The sequence below is a fragment of the Orycteropus afer genome, unplaced genomic scaffold, assembly GCF_000298275.1.
Source record: "Orycteropus afer afer isolate SDZICR_OR568_19922 unplaced genomic scaffold, OryAfe1.0 scaffold00056, whole genome shotgun sequence".
Lineage (NCBI taxonomy): Eukaryota > Metazoa > Chordata > Mammalia > Tubulidentata > Orycteropodidae > Orycteropus > Orycteropus afer.
Genome location: NW_006921643.1, coordinates 7568508 through 7591381, shown reverse-complemented (window position 1 = coordinate 7591381; position 22874 = coordinate 7568508). Strand labels below are relative to the sequence as shown.

The window sequence follows — 22874 nt, the reverse complement described above, 5'->3', positions numbered from 1 at the left end:
CCGGGAATTTGTCTTTTCCAGAGGAGGAAGTGGTGAAATGCTCGCGTAAGCGAGTCTGAGATGGGGCTGCCCTGGAAAGTGTGCTGCGGCTGCGCAAGGAGATCTCGCGCACCAAGCGCTCCACTTTGGCCAACAGCGGCGCCCACAGTCCTTTCTAGGAAACTGCAGCCTTCGCTGCTTCAGTTTAACTAGTTCCAATCATAATTGTGTGCGTAACTGCACACACAATGTTTATACGTCTATATATTTAATAAGGTTTAAATGAGACTCTTACAAACGTCTCTATTCCAACTTCCATGGATTTTAGGGAAATCATGTGGATTTAATACACAAACATCTATATGTTGACACAATCATTCCTCCATTTCAAATACACACTGGTGATATAGATGAATACAGCACAGATTTTGCCCAAAATGATCTCGGAGTCCAGCGATTTTGATTATTTATTAATTAGCAATGTGTTGGATAAATTTTTATCCTTATTTCCTTTTCATTAAGTTTTTCTCCACTTTTCTAGTTACCTCCATGCTGATTCACTGCAATTTTTCCCCCCCAGAAGTACCAGTAATGCTGAATTTATCTTTTAAAGAAGGATACAATTTTATACTTATCCCCAACATTTATTTTATTCCAAAACATTTTTGAATAATCTCTTGTAGTAATATTATCTGATTCTCACTTGTACTGTATTAAGTAACATTCGGTTATGGAAAAGATGGTGGCAGGAAATGGGTTAGCCTATCAGATCCTTCTTCCCACTATGTAATTATTCACCCAACTACAATATCAATACATCACTTTTCAGAGTAAATAAGGGAATAATATCTACCCATGCAACACAAAGTCACTTAGCAGAGTGGTCTATTGCACTGAGGCACAGTTTCCTGCCTTTGCACTTATATTACAACCCATGATGACCTCAGAGTGGAAGGAAATAAGACCATGGAAAGTATAGTTGTCATAGCTCACTGAGTTTAGTGATGATTTACCTTCCTTGTCTAAAATTATTTTTCTAACCAAACCAAATTCACTGCTGTCAAGTTGTTTCTGACTCATAGCAACCCCCCCTTGGGTTTCCAAGGTGGTATCTCTATGGAAGTAGATTGCCCTATCTTCCTTCTGAGGAGTGGCTGGTGGGTTTGAACTGCCAGCCCTCTGGTTATCAGTCAAATGCCTTAGGCACTAAGCCATCTGAGCTCCCAAAATTATTTTTAAGCATTTAATAGATTTAGGGCTCCAGATTTTCTTTTTTGAATTATCTGATGACCATAATTCTGCCAGAAGATTTTTTCCTCACAAAGTGTTAGTCACATTATTTTCTCCACAAATGTTTGCACATCTCACCACTGAAGACTGACTGAAATATATTCACACCTTCATCGCCCCATCCTTTAGATGCAAAATACAAAAGAAAACACTACATCATCTGAAAGTATTTTAAATTAACATTTGAAAGTCCCAGGAATCAAGATTACTTTGTCCTCCACCCCTACCAGATGATAATCACTTGATGTATTGAACTTTACTGAAACATTATACAAAGGAATACGGAAGTAGTTAATTCCAGATTGCTATTTCCAATTGAATTTTTCAGCAGTCCTAATAAGTAAATCCACTGCTCCTCTAGGAGTTGAATTATGAAATTTTTGTTTCATAAAGCCAGCATTTCCAGTCTCCCTCTTGGGATGTCCACAGGCACACTTCACATTGGAATTCCATGTTGACACATGTAACTCTACTTCATAAATACTTACAACACTTGAAATGACGTTTTATTTGATAGCATGTCTTATTGCTTTTGCCCAATAACCTTTATTGTGGCATTCAACTCTTTCTGCCACTGATATAGAACTTAGTGAAATTTGACACAAGCATTTCATTCTTTAGGGGCCAATCTAACCTTCCCCTCAGGACTCCAACTTTAACAGAGGATTGCGATTTAAATAGGTCAGAAAGCCTCTGAGTTTTTCCAGGGACATCCAAGTGAGGTAGATGGAAGCAGAAGCAATACACAGAAAAAAGCTGCAGATCTGAATTCTAAGAACAAGGCTGAAGTGTGCTTCACTTTTGCTAGCCTAGCACAGTGAGAAAAGGCTCAGCAATTCATTATTCGTCCTCATCTGTAAAGTACCTGGGTTAAGAAAGCCAAGTGGAAAATAGGTAGAAGATAGACAATGCCTAGTGCACTTATTCATGAACTTGTTCATAGGCTTCCAAGAAACAAATTATACCAAATCTATGTCAACCTATGTTCCATTTTAAAGTTGTTGTTGTTTGTCCTTGAGTCGGCCCTGACTCATAGCGGCCCCTCCTTGGGTTTCCAAGGCAGTATCACTACAGAAGTAGGATTGCCCAACCTTCCTTCCAAGGAGCGGCTGGTGGGTTTGAACCGCCAGCCTTCTGGTTAGCAGTCAAGTGCCTTAGGAACTATGCTACCAGAGCTCTTCATTTTAAAGTATCACCACCAAAATAAACATCTACATTTGTTTTACCTGTTTAAATTTTTTACCCCTATTAAAAAATATATTTGCTTCACAAGACAGTAAGAAAATAACCAGAAATATAGTTCCTTTTGGAAATAAAAATAAATGAAGGCTGAACTCACCTGAGTATTTGGTGCTTCATCCTTACATTCATGAAAATCTATGGATGTTAATAAGGGATCGTTTTTCTCACAGCTCTCTTGGCTGATGAGTGTGTCTGCGTAGTTAGGTTGGGGGAAGATCAAGTGACTCTTCCGAGAGTCCGCGGTGAGGGAGACCTCATGGGAGTAAGTCTGCAGGAAAGCTCGCATTCCGTCCACGCCTACAAAGTGCGAGGCGGATGTACCCACCAACCCGACCCCCGAAGCCTGGAGCAGGCGGGACGTGTGCCAGCGCCTCAGCCTGAGCGCCAACAGCACGATGACAAAGGCGAGGAACACACAAGAGACAGCTGCCACAGCCACCACCAGGTACAGTGTCAGGCCAGAGTCGTCTCGGTCAGTGGGAGATGCTAAGCTACTCAGGTCGGCCAGGACTTCGGGGATGCTGTCAGCCACAGCCACGGTAAGCGTGACAGTGGCTGAGAGAGGAGGCTGGCCATGGTCCTGCACGGCCACCACGAGGCTCTGTTTGAGGGCATCCCTCTCCTGCAAGACCCGCGCCGTTCGCACCTCGCCCGTGTGCACCCCCACCGCAAAGAGCCCTGGCTCGCTGGCTTTGAGCAGGCGGTATGATAGCCAGGCGTTCTGCCCTGAGTCGCGGTCTACTGCCACTACCTTGGTCACCAGGTAGCCAGGCTCTGCGGAGCGGGGAGCCAACTCCATGCCGGTGGAATCGTCCGTGGGAAGAGCGGGGTACAGGATCTCCGGCGCATTGTCATTCTTGTCCAGAATGAACAGGCTTAGTGACACGTTGCTGCTGAGTGGTGGGTCACCGCTGTCACGCGCCGTCACTCTAAATTGCAGCTTTCGAAACTGCTCATAGTCAAAGGATTGCAGCGCGTACAGGACGCCAGTGTCAGAGTTGATAGAGATATAGGAGGTCACGGGCGCCCCCTGTAGGGTGTCTTCAGCCAAGGAGTAAATAACCTGGGCATTCTTGTCGCTATCCGGGTCATGGGCGGTCACTGAGAAGATGGAGGCCCCTCTGGGGTTGTTCTCAGGGACGAAGACCGAGTAGGATAAGTGGGAGAAGGTGGGCGGGTTGTCGTTGGTGTCTGTCACCTGTATAGAGATGTGAGTTTCCGTGGACAGGGGAGGGGTTCCGCCATCTGTGGCTTTCACTGTGATGTTATAGACAGAGAGTCTTTCCCGGTCCAGGTTTTCCGCTGTCACCAATCTATAATAATTGTCAATTGATCTTTCTAATTTAAAAGGCAGATTTTCTGGAATGGTGCAGGCTACCTCCCCATTCCTCCCGGAATCTCGGTCCTGCAGGTAGAAAAGAGCAATTACTGTCCCAGGAAGTGTGTCTTCAGGGACTGAATTGCTCACAGACGTTACAGTCACTTCTGGAGCATTGTCATTCACATCCAAAATTGTGATCAGCACTTTTGTCCTTGTCAGACTACCAGGACCATCCTGAGCCTGAACTTCCATTTCAAAGAAGCTGGATTCTTCGTAATCTAGGCCTTGTAAAGTTGAAAGTTCTCCTGTAAGGGAGTTCAGTTGGAATATTTGTAGAATTTTTTGAGTTATTTTCTGAAAAGAATATGTCACTTCCCCATTGATTCCGTCATCCGGGTCTACAGCATTCACAGTGAGCAATGTTGTGCCCACCGGCGTGTTCTCAGCGACGGTAACTCGATACTGGGCCAGAGGAAAAACTGGTGCGTGGTCATTCACATCCACCACTGTCACTTGGATGCGTGCCGTGCCTGATCTGAGTGGATCACCTCCGTCAGAGGCCGTGAGCAGGAGATGGTGAACCGCCTTTTCCTCCCGATCCAGTACCTGCTCCAGCACCAGTTCCGGGTACTTGGTTCCGTCGTCTCCAGTTTGCACTACAAGGGAGAAGTGGTGATTGGGGCTGAGATGGTAGCTCTGGAGAGAGTTCGTGCCCACATCCGGATCTCTAGCCTCGTTTAACGGAAAGCGCACCCCAGGAGCTGTATTCTCCATTATTTTTACGTTCATTTCTTTCGTCAAGAATCTTGGAGCATTGTCATTAACATCCATTATTTCCACTTCAACAGGGAAAAGATTCATTTTATCTTCCATCAGGATGTTAAAATTCACCAGACACCGCGCGCTTTGAGCGCAGAGCTCCTCCCGGTCTATCCTGCCCTCTGTGATCAGGCTGCCGCTTCGCGGGTTCAGAGAGAAAAGCTGCGTCCTACCTCTAGAGACGATGCGGACTCCGCGCTCCGCCAGCTCCCGGGGCTCTAGTCCCAGGTCTTTGGCGATGTTCCCCACAAAAGACCCTTTCTCGGTCTCCTCTGGCACGGAATAGCGAATATGGCCTGCCCAGCCTTCCCACAGTGTCCCCAGGAGAATGGAGAGCAGGACGAATCCTCTGTAGTCCCTGCCTCTCTGCGGAGCCGCCATTGTGCTGCTGATCTTGCTTGAGCCGTCTCAGGATGTGATTCTGGATACCTGTGAATCCGAATAAAGCCCTCAGAGTTCGGAAAGCGACCCCAGAACCCTGCAGAATGGAGGCCTTAGGTTGACGCAGCTAGTAAGAGGCTTTGTCTCTGTAGGTCTTTGCGCTGTTAAAGCTCGGTTGTTCTGGTGGATCTCTCGCACCGTATTTTCCTGGTTGGTGAACAGCGGCACTCAGAGTTCTTAGTAAGTTACTGCACCACAGCAAACTAAAATAAACTGATTTTTCAGAAAATTGTTTCATGCTTCAAATTTTCCCTTTTGAGTAAAATTTCTTCACTCCAGATACCTCTGACATAACTTTTAAAAAATCCACCCTAAGAAACTGTGAATTAATTAAACAGTTCTCATAGATGGTGTTTGATAATCCTAGATTAAAATTTAAAAAATATCTCTGCTTTGCAGTGCCAGTTTGAAATGATTCTTTTGGGTACTCCTCACACTTTGTTGCACATGTAGGAAAATCAGGCATTGCAGGGAAAAGGGTAAAGTTCATAAAAATTATGTACATGGCAACAAAAATGTTTATCCCAGGGTGTGATACATTTTAATTAGTTCAATAATAGTATTGAACACATACAATGAGCTAGAAACCACATGAAAAACTCAGAGAGCCAAACTTTTCTTAAAAATATAAATTTTAATTGGATGGAAGTCCAATACTTTTCCTTTAAAGATGAAAAATGCGAGGGGATTGCCTTGTTTCTCATTATACAATAGTAGAACCAAGGTGAGAATTCACATATCCTCACTTACAGCCTTCTGAGAATAGAAACAGGAATCATGATTGGTGGTGTCTGATACTTCATGCTCAAGAAATGCCATTAGAGATGAGTTTAGAAGTCAAGCAGCAATTACCAGCTACAGGAGCAACTCACTTTGTACGGAATGCAGAGATTTGAAAAGGGGATCTTCTGGCAGTGGAGTCACAGGAAAACAGGTGTTGGCTTAACTGCTTCTTTCATTACACAGTTCAAATATTCATCCTACTCTAGTCCAGAATAATTTTTAAAGAGAAAGTCTCTAGACATCCTTTGAGCATGTGTATGAGACCGTCTTGAGAGGATTCTTGTTGTATTGCTCTTTGTCATCGAGTTGATTCCAAGAGGATCTTAGTTGATGTTGTTAGGTGTTATTGAGTTGGTTCTGACTCCTAGCAACCCTGTGTACAACAGAACGAAACACTGCCCAGTCCTGCCTCATCCTCACAATTGTTGCTATGTTGGAGCCTATTGTTGCAGCCACTGTGTCATCCATCTAGTTGGGGGTCTTCCTCTTTTTTGCTGATCCTCTATTTTACCAAGGATGATGTCCTTCTCTGGGGACTCATCTCTCCTGCAAAACTTCTTGAAGGACTTTGTTTAAGTATTAAGGAGCATTGTGGCTGTACTTCTTCCAAGGCAAATTTGTTTGTTCTTCTGGAAGTCCATGGCATATTCAATATTCTTTGCCAACACGTAATTCAAAAGCATCAGTTCTTCTTCAAACCAAAACCAAACCAACCTCGCTGCCTTCATGTTGATTCAACTCATAGTGACCCCTCCTTGGGTTTCCAAGGTGATATCTCTGCAGAAGTACATTGCCCAGTCTTCCTTTGGAGGAGTGGCTGGTGGGTTTGAACCACCAGCCTTCTGGTTAGCAGTCAAATGCCTTAGGCACTATGCCACCAGAGTCTTCCTTATTAATTGTCCAGCTTTCATATGCATGTGAGCCAACTGAAAATACCATGGCTTTGGGCAGGTGCACCTTAGTCTTCCAGGTGATATTTTTGCTTTTTAACACTTTAAAGAGGTCTTTTGCAGCAGATTTACCCAATACAAACACATCATTTGATTTCTTGACTGCCACTTCCATGGGTGCTGATTATGGATCCAAGTAAAATGAAATCCTTGAGATCCTTATAAGTACTTACCTGCCCCCCCCCCATTTGATAGTGATGGAGTAAAACTCAGTTGCTGATGGTAAAAATCAAAATTCCTTCCACACAGTTGCAGAACAAAGATCTGGTCGGAAACAGTCCTGCCTTCTGAATTATTTTTAAGGCCTCAGACAATAGCTAGTGGCACCAGGAGAAAGAATCAGAAGTAATACAGAAAATACTTAGCTTTGTTTTGCAGGAGGTTATAAATGAAGTAGTCTATTTCTGCTGATGGCATTTCTCCAAAATATAGGAAATACTTGTTTGAATGAAATGATGTTTGAATCTATCAGAATACTCATAGTCATGATTGCTTCCACCAAATAGTCAAGCAACTAGTATGATTATCATAAACAGGAATTAAATGCTCTTTGTTTAGTAGTAATATTGAACTTCTTATGGATGCAAGTAAAGTGTATGGTCATCAAAGATCATGAGTACATAGATATTTTTAAACAAAACTTTCATGTCTGGAGGTTATGGCTCCCAATATCTTGATCTATTTCTATCTGCTGCCTCAAAATTAATAGTTTCATATTTATGTCTTATTACTACAGTTTTCTTTAAAATATCTCAATAAAGTATTACTTCTGGAACCATCTTTGGAGCTAAATAAGATGTATTTAAGTAAGATTATAGAGACGTTCTGAACATAAAACACACGTTAGCTACATTATATCTAGTACTCACTTTTTTTTTTTAATTTTATTTTGATTTGGGTGATTTTTTTTTTCTTTTTTAGTACTCACATTTTTAAAGTTATTCTACAAAACCTTTCAGGAGACCCAGGTTGATTCCCAGCCAATGGAGCTCATACGTTGCTACCACCCATCTGTTAGTGGAGGATTGTGTGTTGCTATGATACCAAACATGTTTCAGCAGAGCTGCTAGACTAATAGGTTAGGAAGAAAGGCCTAGTGATGTATTTCTGAAAACCAGCCACTGAAAACCCTGTGTATCGGTCTGCTCTCCAACTGATCACGGGAATGGTGCGGGAGTATGCAGTGTTCTTTGTGAATGGAGTTACTCTGGGGGGAGGGCAAGTCAATGAAAGCTAACAACAACATATGATACAGGCTTATTATTTTATCTAAGTTAATATGCTGGATTATTTAAATTCTTATCTCAACACTATTATTCCTTCATTCTCCCACTCACCAGTCAATACTGTAATTTTAGACATATTTCTTGTAGTGATCATAATTTATTTCATTTCAAAAAGACTATCAAGAATACAGAATATAGAAGACATTGTAGTAGGCAAATCTCATTAGATGCTTAAATTTACTTATTAACAGTCCAATAATTATAATAATGGTAATGTCAACAACGGGAGCTATGGTAGCATAGTACCTAAGGCATCTGACTGCTAACCAGAAGGCTGGAGGTTCAAACCAGCTACTCCTCAGAAAGACAACTGGGGAATCTACTTCCATAGAGATACCACCTCAGAAATCCAAGGAGGGGTGTCTATGAGTTGACTTGACTCAACAGCAGTGAGACAATGTCAACACATACGTGTTCACTATGCTATTTTACAGTTTGAAAAACTTACAAAATTTACTTTATTCTTCTAGTTTTTATGTGAGTATTTAAGGCAGCCTTTTAAATTATAATTTAAAATGTAAGACTAAAGAAATAACAATTGGCCAAGATGAGTAACTAATAATTCCAGGGCTATTACTCCTGTCTGGTGGTGGACACTAAAGCCCACGTCCTTTCTGTTAGAGACATCAAGTACTCTCATCTTTAATTATGAAAATTTATCACTAAGGAGTTAATCTCTCATGGATCTCCCATGGATCGCCACAATTTTAGAAAAACTCTATCTTGATCTTCTTTCACAGAGCTTACAATGAATATTTTATCCACATTAGAAAAGGAAAGGATCTCACAAATATCACATCAAAGATAAAAACTAAGAAATGAGATGTACACATTGCAAGGCATAAAGAGTTTGCCACCCAAGAAAGGGAAAGAAAATCTAGGACACAGATTAAGTATTTTTTCATGAAATGCAAGAAAATTAAAATTTAAGAGAACTCTATTGATATAAAGGAAAACATTCCCAGAATTACATGATAATTATATGATTCCCTGTAAAACAAGCACATTTCAACAGAATTTTAGAATTTCCTGTTCAAATAAAACCAATAAAAGCAAAAATCTCACCTGAATGAAGGGGTCTCCCTCTTTACAAACACCTGAATCTTCCTGGATCAAAAGAGGCTCGCTTTTCCCACAACTCTCTGCACTAATGAGTGTGTCAGCATAGTTGGGTTGAGGGAAGATAATGTGGCTCTTCCCGGAGTCTGCGGTAAGGGAAACCTCGTGGGAATAGGTCTGCAGAAAAGCCCGCACCCCTTCCACACCCACAGAGTGCGAGGCATGCAGGCTTGGCAACTTGCCACCTGAAGCCCGGAGTAGATGCTTCATGTGCCAGCGCCTCAGCCTGAGCACCAGCAGCATAATAACAAAGGCAAGGAAGACGCAGGAGACAGCAGCCACAGCCATCACGAGGTACAGTGTGAGGCCAGAGCCATCTGGGTCCGTGGGAGATGCTAAACTGCTCAGGTCGGCCAGGACGTCAGGGATGCTGTCAGCCACTGCAACGGTGAGGGTGACAGTGGCTGAAAGAGGGGGATGGCCATGGTCCTGGACCGCCACAATGAGGTTCTGCTTGAGCGCGTCTCTATCCAATATGGCTCTTGCTGTTCGCACCTCTCCTGTGTGCACCCCTACCACGAAGAGTCCTGGCTCACTGGCCTTGAGTAGGCGGTAGGACAGCCAGGCATTCTGTCCCGAGTCGCGATCCACTGCCACCACCTTGGTCACTAGGTAGCCAGGCTCCGCTGAGCGGGGAGCCAACTCTACACCTGTGGATCCATCAGTGGGGAGGGTGGGATACAGGATCTCAGGTGCATTGTCATTCTGATCCAAAATTAACAGACTCAGCGAAACATTACTGCTGAGTGGTGGGTCACCACTGTCACGTGCAGTCACTCTCAGTTGCAGGTTTCGAAAACGCTCATAGTCAAAGGACTGTAGTGCATATAGGATGCCAGTGTCAGAGTTGATAGAGACATAGGAGGACACGGGAGCCCCCTGTATGGTGTCCTCAGCCAGGGAGTAAGTAACTCGGGCATTCTCATCGCTGTCAGGGTCGTGGGCCGTCACAGAGAAGATGGAGGCTCCTCTGGGGTTGTTCTCAGGGACGTAGAATGAATAGGACACATGGGAGAAGGTGGGAGGATTGTCATTGGTGTCTGCCACATTTAGGGAGATGAGCATTTCTGTAGAAAGGGGCGGTGTTCCTTTGTCTGTGGTTGTCACGGTGATGTTGTACAAGGACACTTGTTCTCGGTCGAGGACTGTGTTTGTCACTAATCGATAGTAATTGTCTACAGATCTTTCCAATTCAAATGGCAGACTTTTGGAGATCGAGCATGTCACCAGACCATTCAGTCCCGAATCTCGATCATGCACTTGAAAAAGAGCAATTACTGTTCCTGGGGGCGCATTTTCAGCAATGGTTCTGCTTCCGGATGTAACCACTACTTCTGGTGCGTTGTCATTCACATCTAAGAGAGTTATGATGACTTTGGCTCTGTCTCGAAGACCTGGCCTATCCTGGGCTTCAACACTCAGCTCATAGGAGCTTGACTCCTCATAGTCTAGATCACCACAAGTTGATATTTCTCCAGTCAAACCATTCAAGCAGAAAATCTGTGAGATCTTTTTAGTTATCTTTACGAAGGAATATGTTACTTCTGCGTGGACTCCTTCATCCTGGTCCGTGGCATTTACCGACAACACTGATGTACCTACTGGCAGGTTTTCAGGAATATTAACCCGATAGATAGGCTTTGTAAACACCGGAGCATTGTCATTCGCATCTAGGACAGTTACCTGAATTCGCGCCATGCCTGAGCGAACGGGGTTGCCACCATCTACGGCAATAAGGGTGAGGTGGTGAACGGCCTCTCTCTCACGGTCCAGGGCACGCTCCAGCACCAGCTCCGGGTACTTGGGCCCAACATTGGCTTCGCTTTGCACGTCTACTGAAAAGTAACTATTCGAATTGAGCTTGAAGCCCTGAAGCGAGTTCATTCCCACATCCAGGTCATAGACCTCCATTAATTGAAAACGAGAGGATGGAGGTGCGTTTTCGAGAATTTTCACTTCCAATTCTTCCGTTAAGAATTGTGGCGTATTGTCATTAATATCTATTATTTCCACTTCCACCGGATAAAGATTCATTTTATCCTCAACAAGGATGTTAAAATTCACTAGACACCGCGCGCTCTGAGCGCAGAGCTCCTCCCGGTCTATCCTGCCCGCGGTGATCAGGCTGCCGCTTCGCGGGTTCAGAGCGAACAGCTGTGTCCTACCTCTGGAGACGATGCGGACTCCGCGCTCCGCCAGCTCCCATGGCTCCAGCTCCAGGTCCTTGGAGATGTTCCCTATGAAAGAGCCTTTCTCCAGCTCCTCAGGAATGGAGTAGTGGATCTGGCCGGCTCGGGCCCCCCACAGCGTCTCCAGGAGCGTTAAGAGCAGGACCAGCCCGCTGCGGTGCCAGCGCCCCTGCAGAGCCGCCATTACTGGCTCCTCATGGACTTCCTTGGAATTATGTAACCGAAATATGTCCGCATCACTTTGTTCTTCTCAGAATTGGAGGTCAAAATCCATTTTAAAAAAAAAAAGAGAGAGAGAGACCCGAAGCGAAGCTTTAGCAGTTCGAATTTCTGCGCAGCTGGAGAGCTCTTGTGTCTGATCTGCTTTTTGTTGCCTAGTTAGAACTCCGGTTCCCATCGCTTTTCTCGCCCAGGTTGGTGAACAGCGACACTCAGAGTCCTGATTTAACACTGCGCCTTTTTTTTTTTTTTTTTTTTTCCTTGTAATTCTCTTGTGGTAAAATATATACAACATAAACTTTGCCATTTTAACCGATTTAAGTGTCCAATTCCGTGACGTTAATTGCATGCACAGTAATGTGCAACCATTACTACTATTTCATAGCAATTTTTCGTCACTGCAAACAAACTCAGTGCCCCTTCAGAAATAACTCTCCATTCCCCTCTCCCCTCCAAAAGAACTTCAACTCACAGTTGACAGAAGCAAAATGTCTCATCTTTCTTCTGTGAAGCAGCTGGAAGTTCGAACCACCGACCTTTTGGTTAGCAGACAAATGCTTTAACCACACATCAGAATTCCTTCCCCCCAACCCCTTAATCATCTTTGATCTCTACACAATTGCCTATTGTCTTTCATATAGATGGAATCAATCCATATTTTTTCCTTTTGTGTCTGACTTATTTTACTCAACATAATGCTTTCAAGATTCATCCATATTGTAGCATGTTTCAGAACGTCATTTTTCTTTATGGCTGAATAACATTTATATATATTTATATGTGTGTGTGTGTGTGTACACACACACATATATATGTATATATCATGTGCTTATCAATTCATCTGTTCATGGGCATGAGGTGTGGGTTGTTTTCAATCTCAGCTGTTATAAATAATGCTGAAATGAACACTGATGTACAGATATCTGTTTAAGTCCTTGATTTCAATTCTTTTGGGTATACATCAAGTGGTGGAATTGCTCAGTCATATTGTAATTCTATGCTTAATTTTTTTGAGAAATAATTAACATTTTCTCTACAGCACCTGCACTGTTTTACATTCCACCAGCAATGTGTGAGATTTCCAATTTCTCAACATCTCCACCAACACCTGTTTTTTCATTTTTTAAAACAATACTGCACTGTTTGTGAAACTATCATTGAGAATTTTATTTCTGCTAAATCTGCATAGATAACATAACATTTTTCTCCCCAAGAAAGTGAATCATTTGGAAAAATAAGAGCTTGTTTTGAATAATTATAAATGTTCCCTAGAACTTACCCATTTCTGTAACACTATCTCTGAGGGTCTTAGATATAATATCACACTTTTCTGTAAATCTTGAATTCTCACACTCCACCATCATTTACAGTTGTCTTATTTTTGTGTAATATATAATCCACTACATATAACATTATCCACTACAGTGTCAGTTTAGCAGGAGTCACTATTTTTAGATGCCATTATCTGTTTCTATTAATATATAGATTAAGAACTGCCCTGACGCAGGTAATATCTCTTAACACTTTTAGAAATATGGAAAAAAGTGAAAATACATAGGCTACATTGTATTCAGAGTTGATAGCATCAAATAAAATTTTTATCAGTTGAAAGGAAGTAAACTGGGAGCTCTGGTAGCATAGTGCCTAAGGCACTTGACTGCTAACCAGAAAGCTGGCGGTTCAAACCCACCAGCCACTCCTCAGAAGGAAGTTTGGGCAATCTACTTCTGTAGTGATACTGCGTTGGAAACGCAAGGAGAGGTTGCTATGACTCAGGTCTGACTCCATGGTACATAACAACAAAAACAACACCACTAAGTAAACTGAATTGTCTAGCTTTGTGTTAAATTGTAGATAATAACGCTACAATAATGTCTCACAATGAGATTGCAGCATACTAATGTATTAAAATGTTCAGATTATGTTGTTTGACGATTCACAAAAAAATGAAGATCATCATATGGCCACTTCTAAGAAAAAAACAGTCACAACACAGATAAACCCACAATGTGCTTCTTATTTCATTCAATGCCCACAAAAATCAGTAAAGCACAATGAAATTGGAACATATTTACCTTGTATACTTTTTCACTCTAAAGTAATGAATTGAAACCTAATTGCATTTATCAAAGGAAAGCGTTTTGAAGAAACTCACCTGTTGCAAATTGCCTGAATTGGAAGTCGTTTTGGGATTGTCATTGCTGGTACTTTCCACCCAAGAGGCTTCATCACATAGAAGATCTTGTGGTGGAATGATTTCCGGCTTTATATTGAGAAATTTAAACTCTGTCTTTGAGGAATGTGAGGCAGCACATAGGTTATAGGAATAAGGCAAAGTCCCCTCGCTGTAGTTGGGGGGAATCCCTGGTCCAGACTTGGAGCTGAGACGTGGCTGAAAGCAGGCCCAGGTGGTGGGGCTGGAGGAGCGTCGCAGGTGCAGGGCAATGGCCAGAGTTACTGCAAGGAGGAACAGCACGGAGATCAAGGTCAAAGCCAAGGCCAGGTAAAACTGCAGGTCGGCCTGGGGGTCAGAGGGCGCGGGGTGGTCGCTGAGGTCTGGTAGCGCCTCCTGCAAGCTGTCAGCAAAGACTAGGAGAAGCGTGGCTGTGGCGGACAGGGGTGGCTGTCCTCCATCGCGCACAGCTACCAGCAGGCGTTGGCGGGCTGCGTCCCTGTCGCCCAAGGCGCGAGCGGTGCGTACCTCACCCGTGCGCAGCCCCAGGCTGAAGAGCCCGGGCTCGCTGGCCTGCAGCACGTGGTAGGATAGCCAGGCGTGGTGCCCGGAGTCTGCGTCCACCGCCACCACCTTGGTGACCAGGTAGCCCGGCTGCGCGGCGCGTGGCACTGTATCGAAGAGCGCAGAGCCGTCGGGTCCCAGCGCCGGGTACAGTACTTTCGGCGCGTTGTCGTTGAGGTCGTCCACCAGCACGCGCAGGCTCACGTTGGCACTGAGCGCTGGTGAGCCCTGGTCACGCGCCTGCAGCGTCAGCTCGAAGGCGCGCAGCTGCTCGTGGTCGAAGGCGCGCTGCGCGAACACCACCCCGCTCTGCTCGCTCACAGACACATAGGATGACAGCGCTCGAGGTTCCAGGTCGCTGGCTACTATGAAGTAGGAAACATGGCCATTTTGCCCTAGATCCGGGTCTAAGGCGCTGACTTGCGCAATAGAGGCGCCGGGAGGGTTGTTTTCGGCCACATGGACCAAGTAAGAGGCTTTGTGAAAAACTGGAGCGTTATCGTTGACATCGGCAATGTGCAGGGTGAAATTTATGCTGGAGGAGAGGGCTGGCTTGCCCTTGTCAGTGGCCATGATAGTGATATTATACTCAGTGGTCTGTTCCCGGTCCAGGGTTCCATCTGTCACCAGCTTGTATGTATTTTTTGTATCTTGAATTACTTTAAGTGGGAAATTTCCCTTCAGTTGACATAGGATTTCCCCATTCACTCCTGAATCTAGATCATGTGTTTTGATCAGCGCAACAACGGTTCCCAACTCAGCATCTTCTTGTATATGTTTCGTATCAGAAGCAAGGATAATCTCAGGGGCATTGTCGTTTTCATCCAAAATATCTATTTGTATTTTACAACGAGTAGTGTGATGTCCTCCGTCCTTGGCTTCCACCCCAAGCGTGTAGCTCTCTCTCTTTTCAAAGTCCAGTGCTCCACCAGTGGTGAGCTCCCCTGTCTTACTGTCCAGCTTGAACAGCTGCCTCACTGCCTCACCAATGTTGATGAAGGCATAGGCGATCTCCGCGTTGACGCCCTCATCCGGGTCAGTGGCCATCACCTTGAGTAGGGAGGAGCCCGCAGGCAGATTCTCCGGAACGCTGATCCTGTACAGGTCCTGAGTGAACACTGGGGGGTTGTCATTTGCGTCTGCGACCACTACCCTGATCTGGGTAGTGCCGCTCCTGGCCGGCTCGCCCCCATCCACAGCCGTCAGGATCAGGTGATGGCAGCATTGCTCTTCCCTGTCTAGGGGGGCTTTCACTACGAGCTCTGGGTACCTGCTGCCGTCTGGGTTCTCCTTCTGGATCAAAGAGAAGTGCGGGTCGGGGCTGAGGTAGTACTGCTGCAAGGAATTGACCCCTACATCCAAATCTTCCGCGGATTCCAGGGCAAAAGTGGCTCCAGTTAGCGTCAGTTCGCTGATTTCCAGCTCAGTGACATTTGCGCTGAAGGTCGGTGGGTTGTCGTTGACATCCTGGATCACTACAGACACGTGAAAAAATTTTAAAGGCTTTTCAGCTGCCATTTCCAATTCCAGAACACACGTGGGTTTCTTTCCGCAAATCTGCTCTCGGTCTAGACGGTCGCTCACAAGTAAGTCTCCATTCTCGGCGCTCACAGTAAATAATTTTTTCTCTGTACTAACCCTCAGGTTTCGAGTAGGCAAATCCTGCACGCCAAGCCCTAGATCTTTGGCGAGGTTCCCCACTATCGAGCCCCTGGCCAACTCCTCAGGAATCGCATAGCGAATCGGATCCGAGAGGACCCGGCAGAACAAAGGCAGCAGGAAGAGAAACAGTGCTGGCCGCCTCCCAGTCCGGTCTCTCACGAATTTCCCTCTGGTTCCCATTCCGCTCCCGGCGCCCTTGCCTTTCCGATCTCAGGGAGCGGCGATTGCTTAATAATCAGAAGAGTTCTGATCAGGAGCGACTACTTGCTCTGTCTGGGCTGGTCGGTTTTCTGTGAGAGATCTCTGCTCCAGCGAGAGCCTGAGAGAGAGCTCACTGTTGTTCCTAGAGCCCTGGAACGCTGGCGATTCCGCTGCGCAGAGGGAGGAGCCGATTCTTGGCTTAGCACTAGCCAACAGCGACACTCGGCGCCTTGGCAGCGGAACTGCAGGAGCGCTTGCTAAATCAGCCCCAAGTAGAAAGAAACTGGCCAGGAGCAAATTCTACTGTACACCGACTGTACCTTCTCGGTCTTCTCATTTCACAAGGATTTATTACTTTTAAAATGTCTACTATATCTCCAATCTGGTTGAAACTTCTTTGAACTTGAACTTTACGCATCCAAATAACAGTGATTTTCAGTTGTCAAAGGGTAGAGGTAACCTTACTGAAGATATATATATTGGCATCATTGTCCTTTTAGGTTTTCATTTTCATAACATGGTCATACCATCTTTCTTGCTTACCTTAGCAGAACTGAGGGCCGAATGAAATAAATGGGTAGAAAAACATACAAATGAAGGATAGTGTTGGTGGTGGCAGATGTAGTATGAAAATCCTTGAAATATCAACTTTATGCACATTAAGATATTCCACTACATTCCTTATCAAAGTTAGAAAAAGAGTAGATTTTAGTTTTATCCTATCTGAAGTTTTTCTTCTATCTTATCTTTATCATCATCCTTCCAAAAAAGAATTGATAGATAAACAAGCAGATTGATTGTCCTCATAGAATAGAATAATAGTAAGAAGGAGACTCTCCACTCACAAGCATCTATGTTTAATTAAATAAGTACGATTAACAAACTATTCCACAAGTGATATTTTTTCCCCATCACACTATATTATTGTTCTGAATTGTCCAGTTTCTTTCCAAGTATTTTAACAATGGAGAGTGATTTGCATTTGAAGGATGAAGTATGAGTTCTTATAATTATCTTCTGCTCCTCTATATTCCAAGAAACATAATTTATGTTGCTAACTTTCCCTTGGTCCACAAGGGGCTAGTGGATCACTCTCAACCTTTTGTTATTGACACTCTTCCCTTGTTATTAAACATACCAATTCCCATGTTTCTGGCAGGTGTCTTTCCATTTTAATTCCTTTTCCAAATTAGAAATTGTCACTAAAAGATGTTTTACCTATATAGAGTATTGTGGTTCTAGAGTTTAGCAGGTGTGCAGTGATGTTGAATTCACATCAAAGCAGAAGTGGACTGACCCATCATCCTTCTGCAGAGCCACTGGTGGGTTTGAACCACCAACCATCTGGTTAACAATCAAATGTCTTAGGCACTGTGCTACCAGAGCTCCTTAGAATAGCATTAGAGCATCTTAAACTGCTCATTGTATCCGAGATTCTAATAGCCAGTCATTGACATCTTTACTTTATGCAAACATGAAGAACATTACTGGCTCAAGCAAAACTTAGGTACAAAACATGCCCATGCCTTTTAATTGTATGAACATTTCAATTAGCACTGGGAAGTTGTCTTCAGTACATGTGAAACTAAACATTCAAATATTTAATAGCATATAACTGGTGGTGTAGTGCTTAAGGCACTTGACTGCTAACCAGAAGGTTGGTGATTCAAACCCACCAGCCACTCCTCGGAGGGGTGACTGGGCAATCTACTTTCATAGAGATACCACCTCGGAAACCCAAGAAGAGGTCGCCATGGGTTGGAAACAACTTGATGACACAACAACCACAACAACATTATATATAGTGTACACACTCAGAATGTGTGGATCAAGCATTTTTTAAACATGTGAATGCTATTGGTAATTTATAGAGGTTTAAAAGACATTTTTCCATTGCAGTAAAATTAACTCTGATAATACATACCTAAATCTGTAACCTTCCCTTTAAAAACAATGGAAAGTGGATAGATATGTAGAAGTGAATGAGATCGGCATGTATTACATACACAGTTTCTCTTTATATCTTTGGATGCATTTGCTACTTGGTAAGTTGAACATTTTACATTTAGGTCAGACTTGCCCATTTACCTATATAATTAGATCCACCTTAAATAAATGTGTAAAAATTAAAAAACAAAAATGATGGCACCTAACAATAAACAGCTATATGTATCGATTTAGATACTCTAAAACATTGACATTTAGAAAAAAAGATTTTAAACTTCCCAAATAATTAGAAAACAAATGGAGAAAGGGTCACCTATCAAATTAATCTTTAAAGAAAGAAAGTCATGATGTACTGTTTATGTAATTAACACAATTTGAAAATGACAGAAAAATGACTGAGATTTATGCTCCAATCATTCCTCATGAAAAAGGAAACTAACCTGAAAAACTCCTGGTTCTTCTGTGTTTGCATTATTCGGTTCAGGTAGATGAAGAGGCTCGCTTTTCTCACAACTCTCTCCACTAATGAGAGTATCCGCGTAGTTGGGCTGCGGGAAGATAATATGACTCTTTCCCGAGCCCGCAGTGAGGGAGACCTCGTGGGAATAGGACTGTAGGAACGCTCGCACATCGTTCACACCAACGAAGTGTGAGGTGGGCATGCCTGCCAAACCGCTGTCTGAAGCTTGCCACAAATGCGATGTGTGCCAATGTTTTAGTCTGAGTGCCAAGAGCACAATGACAAAGGTGAGGAACACACAGGAGACTGTGGCCAAAGCCACCACCAAGTACAGCGTGAGGCCAGAATCATCAGGGTCAGAGGGCACCTTGATGCTCTCCAGGTCGGCCAGAACATCAGGGATGCTGTCGGCCACCGCCACAGTGAGCGTGACAGTGGCCAAGAGAGGAGGCTGGCCGTGGTCCTGGACTGCCACCACGAGGGTCTGTTTGAGCGCATCTCTGTCCTGGAGAGCCCGCGCCGTGCGCACCTCGCCCGTGTGCAACCCCACCGCGAAAAGCCCCGGTTCGCTGGCCTTGAGCAGGCGGTAGGACAGCCAGGCGTTCTGTCCTGAGTCTCCGTCCACAGCTACCACTTTGGTCACCAGGTAGCCGGGCTCTGCAGAGCGGGGTGCCAGCTCCACACCAGTGGAGCCGTCCGTAGGAAGGACGGGGTACAGAATCTCTGGCGCATTATCATTCTGGTCCAGGACGAACAGGCTCAGTGATACATTGCTGCTGAGCGGCGGGTTCCCACTGTCGCTAGCGGTAACCCACAGCTGCAGGTCTCGGACCTGCTCATAGTCGAAAGAGCGCAGCGCGTACAGGACGCCCGTGTCCGAATTGATGGAGACATAGGAAGACAGGGGCGCCCCCTGGAGGGTGTCCTCGCTCAAGGAGTAAATGACCCTGGCATTCTCTCCGCTGTCTGGGTCCTGGGTGGTGACAGAAAAGATGGAGACGCCTCTCGAGTTGTTTTCTGGAATGTAAGTGGAATAGGAGGTGTGAGAGAAGGCCGGTGGGTTGTCGTTGATATCTGCCACTTTGATCGAGATATGAGTTTCAGTAGACAGGGATGGGGTTCCACGGTCAGTGACTGTTACTGTGATGTTATAATCTGCAGTCTCTTCTCTGTCCAGGGCTGTCGTTGTCAATAAGTGATAGTAATTATCAACGGACTTTTCTAACTTAAAGGGCAAGTTCCTGGGGATAGAACATGAAATCTCACCATTCTCTCCAGAATCACTATCGTGTACGCTAAATAAAGCGATTACAGTTCCGGGAAGACAGTCTTCAGAGATGGAACTGGTGAGAGAGGTGAGGATCACCTCCGGGGCGTTGTCATTCACGTCTTGTACTGTGACCAGCACCTTGGCGCTAGCAAGAAGAGCCCCTCCATCCTGAGCTTCCACTTCCATTAGGTAGAAGCTGGAGTCTTCATAGTCCAGTGGTTGCAGAGTTGAGATTTCCCCCAGGCTGGAATCAAGTTGGAAAGTCTCTGAAATTTTGTCTTCTTCATTGCGAAAAGAATAGGTCAATTTCCCATTGACTCCCTCGTCCGGGTCTGTGGCGGTTAGCGTTAGCAGCCGCGTGCCCACAGGTATGTCCTCTGGGACATTCACTGTGTACTCCGGTCTCGTGAACACAGGCGCGTTATCGTTTGCGTCAAGCACCATCACGCGGATGTGAGTGGTGCCAGAGAGGATGGGGTTTCCGCCATCTACAGCCGTGAGGAGTAGTTCGTGAACTGCCTCCTTCTCACGGTCCAAGGGCTGATCCAGCACCAGCTCTGGGTACTTGTGCTTATCAGTTCCGCTTTTCACGTCCAGCGAGAAGTGCATATTGGAGCTGAGCTGGTAGCTCTGGAGAGAGTTCACACCCACATCTGGATCTCGTGCGAAGGGAAGCACTAACCGCGTTCCCAAAGCAGCATTTTCATTAATTTTTACTTTTAATTCCTCATCCCGGAAGCGTGGGGAGTTATCATTAATATCGATAATTTCTACTTCTACTCCATATATTTTCATTTTATTCTCAACCAAGATGTTAAAGGTCACCAGACAGCGCGCGCTCTGAGCGCAGAGCTCCTCCCGGTCTATCCTGCCTGCAGTAACCAAGCTGCCGCTTCCCAGGTTCAGAGAGAAAAACTGCGTCTTACCTCTGGAGATGATGCGGACTCCGCGCTCTGCCAGCTCCCGGGGCTTCAGGCCCAGATCCTTGGAGATGTTGCCCACGAAAGAGCCTTTGTCCAACTCCTCAAGCACCGAGTAGCGGATCTGCCCGGCCCCGTTTCCCACCCCCAGCAGGGTCCCCAGGAGAAAGAAGAGTAGCAGCGGCTCTCTGCAGTCCCAGGGCCTCAGTGAATCCACCATTGCTTTCTCTTCGCCTGGATTTTCTCTTAAGTCTTGGTTTCTGCTTTTTGTTTTCCTTATTTCTCTAGGGTCGAGGGGAATACATTCCCTGGCGGAAACCTGAACAGGGCGCGGGTAAGCGCTTTCGTAGCAGCTCTGCTGATCTGTGGGTGATCAGTGCGGAAGGAGCAGAAAGTCGGGTTGCAATGGCGGCAGTCTTTTTTTCCCAGTTTGGTGAACAGCGACGCTCAGAGTCCTAACAAGATACTGCACCAATTCTGTTTTTATTCCCCATGAATTTGCTTGTATTTTATTTCCAATCACTTTTCCTATATGCTTAAGATAGTACCTTGTGACATTGTTAATGATATTTTTTAATCCTGAAATCGTGAAAGACTTCCAAAATCCCCTGAGATTAATGTGATCATTAGATTTTTCTTTCTATCCTTAGAAGGTTTATTTCATTTACCATTGAGTCTATGTCCTTTATTTACCTCACAACTATGTTGAGTCAGCAAAAGAGATTATTTTATTAACAATTTATGTTGCAATTCTCTTTGGAGGCCTCAACATGCCATCTATTTATTTGGATACATTTATGAAAACATGCCCATTTGTAAAAATCAATGGCAAAAAAGAAAAAAAATCCAGCTCTCAATACACATTTGCAAAAGACCTACTGGTTTATGTAAATATTGTATTCTCTTTCATATGTGGAAAGAATAAAAAGGCCATGTTGCTACTTGTGAGGGCTTTGACAAACTTTTCAGATTTTCACACTAAGAGTATGAGCTGCACTACAGCAGCTGGCTTCTCCAAGCATCATCTATATATTCCTATTATCCTGTTCAAACACTTGTAGTTAGGCGTTTCATGACAATAGACTCTTAGTAGAAATTAGTGTAATGACTGGAGGAAAGGGCTTTAGTTTGTCACAGATGCAGGAAAACATGCCCAGATATTTATTGGCAAGCAGGCAGAGAGTAGCTTTTCTATGTGGAGACAGATATTAAATCTTAACGTCTTGTATGGCAGCAGAAAAAGAAAACCCTCATGATAAAACAAGTGGATATTTCAGAGAGTTGATCAAGTGAGAGAGTTGGTCAACTTTTACTTACAGACACTTTCAGGGGAAAATGAGGAAAAGGAACTTATACTATCTATTATTGGAGATCTCCAAAAGAAACAAAGTTTTAAGTACTACTTGGTATAAAACAATGGCGGTATAGGTTGCAAAAAATTTCCCCATTATACACCATTTTTCAAGAGCAATTCATTAATATGCATGAGAAAATTATTTCACACACTGATTAAATGTGCCCTTCATAGCAGACACCTCAGACCTCAAACTTTCCCTACCCCTTTTATACTTAGATTGTTCACAGAAACTTAGATTGTAAAGACAGGCAGAGGGCTGGTCTCCAAGTCAGTGGAAACAAGATCTGCCCCATGGTTGACAAGCTGTGGCAATGAGTAAAACTCTTCCTTTCTTTGGTTCCCAGTTTTCCTAAACTAGTAATATGAAGACTCTACTCTGAAGTACTATGATTCTAAGAAGAAGAAAAACTAATATTTTTATCCAAAAGGTGAAAGCAATTACTAAAGGTCCCAGTAGTAACAAATCTTTAGAGTGAAAGAATGTAGTGTAAAGATGAGGAAGAAAAAGAATTATCTCATGTGGTAAACTCCGGTAATTATGTAGAAACAAATCTGACACCTCAGAGAAACCACATCCAAGACTTGATTAACAAGATTAAGATAACCGATGGCAGAAAACTACCTGATTCGGATCAAAGAGATAACAAAATACCTTCTACCCATTTAGGCGATTTAAGAAACA

At 44.2% G+C, this 22874-nt stretch overlaps 4 protein-coding genes across 4 annotated transcripts; all 4 read right to left on the bottom strand.

Annotated features, from left to right (window-relative positions):
• Positions 1–2109: 2109 nt before the first annotated feature.
• On the bottom strand, positions 2110–5032 carry LOC103195517 (protocadherin gamma-A7-like). Its single transcript, XM_042780696.1, has 2 exons — positions 2559–5032; positions 2110–2134 (listed from the first exon to the last, which is right to left on the bottom strand). The coding sequence occupies exons 1-2, from the start codon at positions 5030–5032 to the stop codon at positions 2110–2112; spliced, it is 2499 nt and encodes an 832-aa protein (XP_042636630.1).
• A 4098-nt stretch (positions 5033–9130) lies between these two features.
• On the bottom strand, positions 9131–11603 carry LOC122149864 (protocadherin gamma-A6-like). Its single transcript, XM_042780704.1, is given in 2 exon segments — positions 9131–9164; positions 9166–11603. Coding segments are annotated over 2 exon segments (2472 nt in total).
• Positions 11604–13751: 2148 nt separating this feature from the next.
• LOC103195516 (protocadherin gamma-B3-like) lies at positions 13752–16217 on the bottom strand. The gene has a single exon (XM_007939095.2). It carries the CDS (start codon positions 16215–16217, stop codon positions 13752–13754), a length of 2466 nt encoding a protein of 821 aa, XP_007937286.2.
• Positions 16218–18598: 2381 nt separating this feature from the next.
• LOC122149865 (protocadherin gamma-A5-like) lies at positions 18599–21055 on the bottom strand. Its single transcript, XM_042780705.1, has one exon. The coding sequence runs from the start codon at positions 21053–21055 to the stop codon at positions 18599–18601; it is 2457 nt and encodes an 818-aa protein (XP_042636639.1).
• Between the last annotated feature and the right edge of the window lie 1819 nt (positions 21056–22874).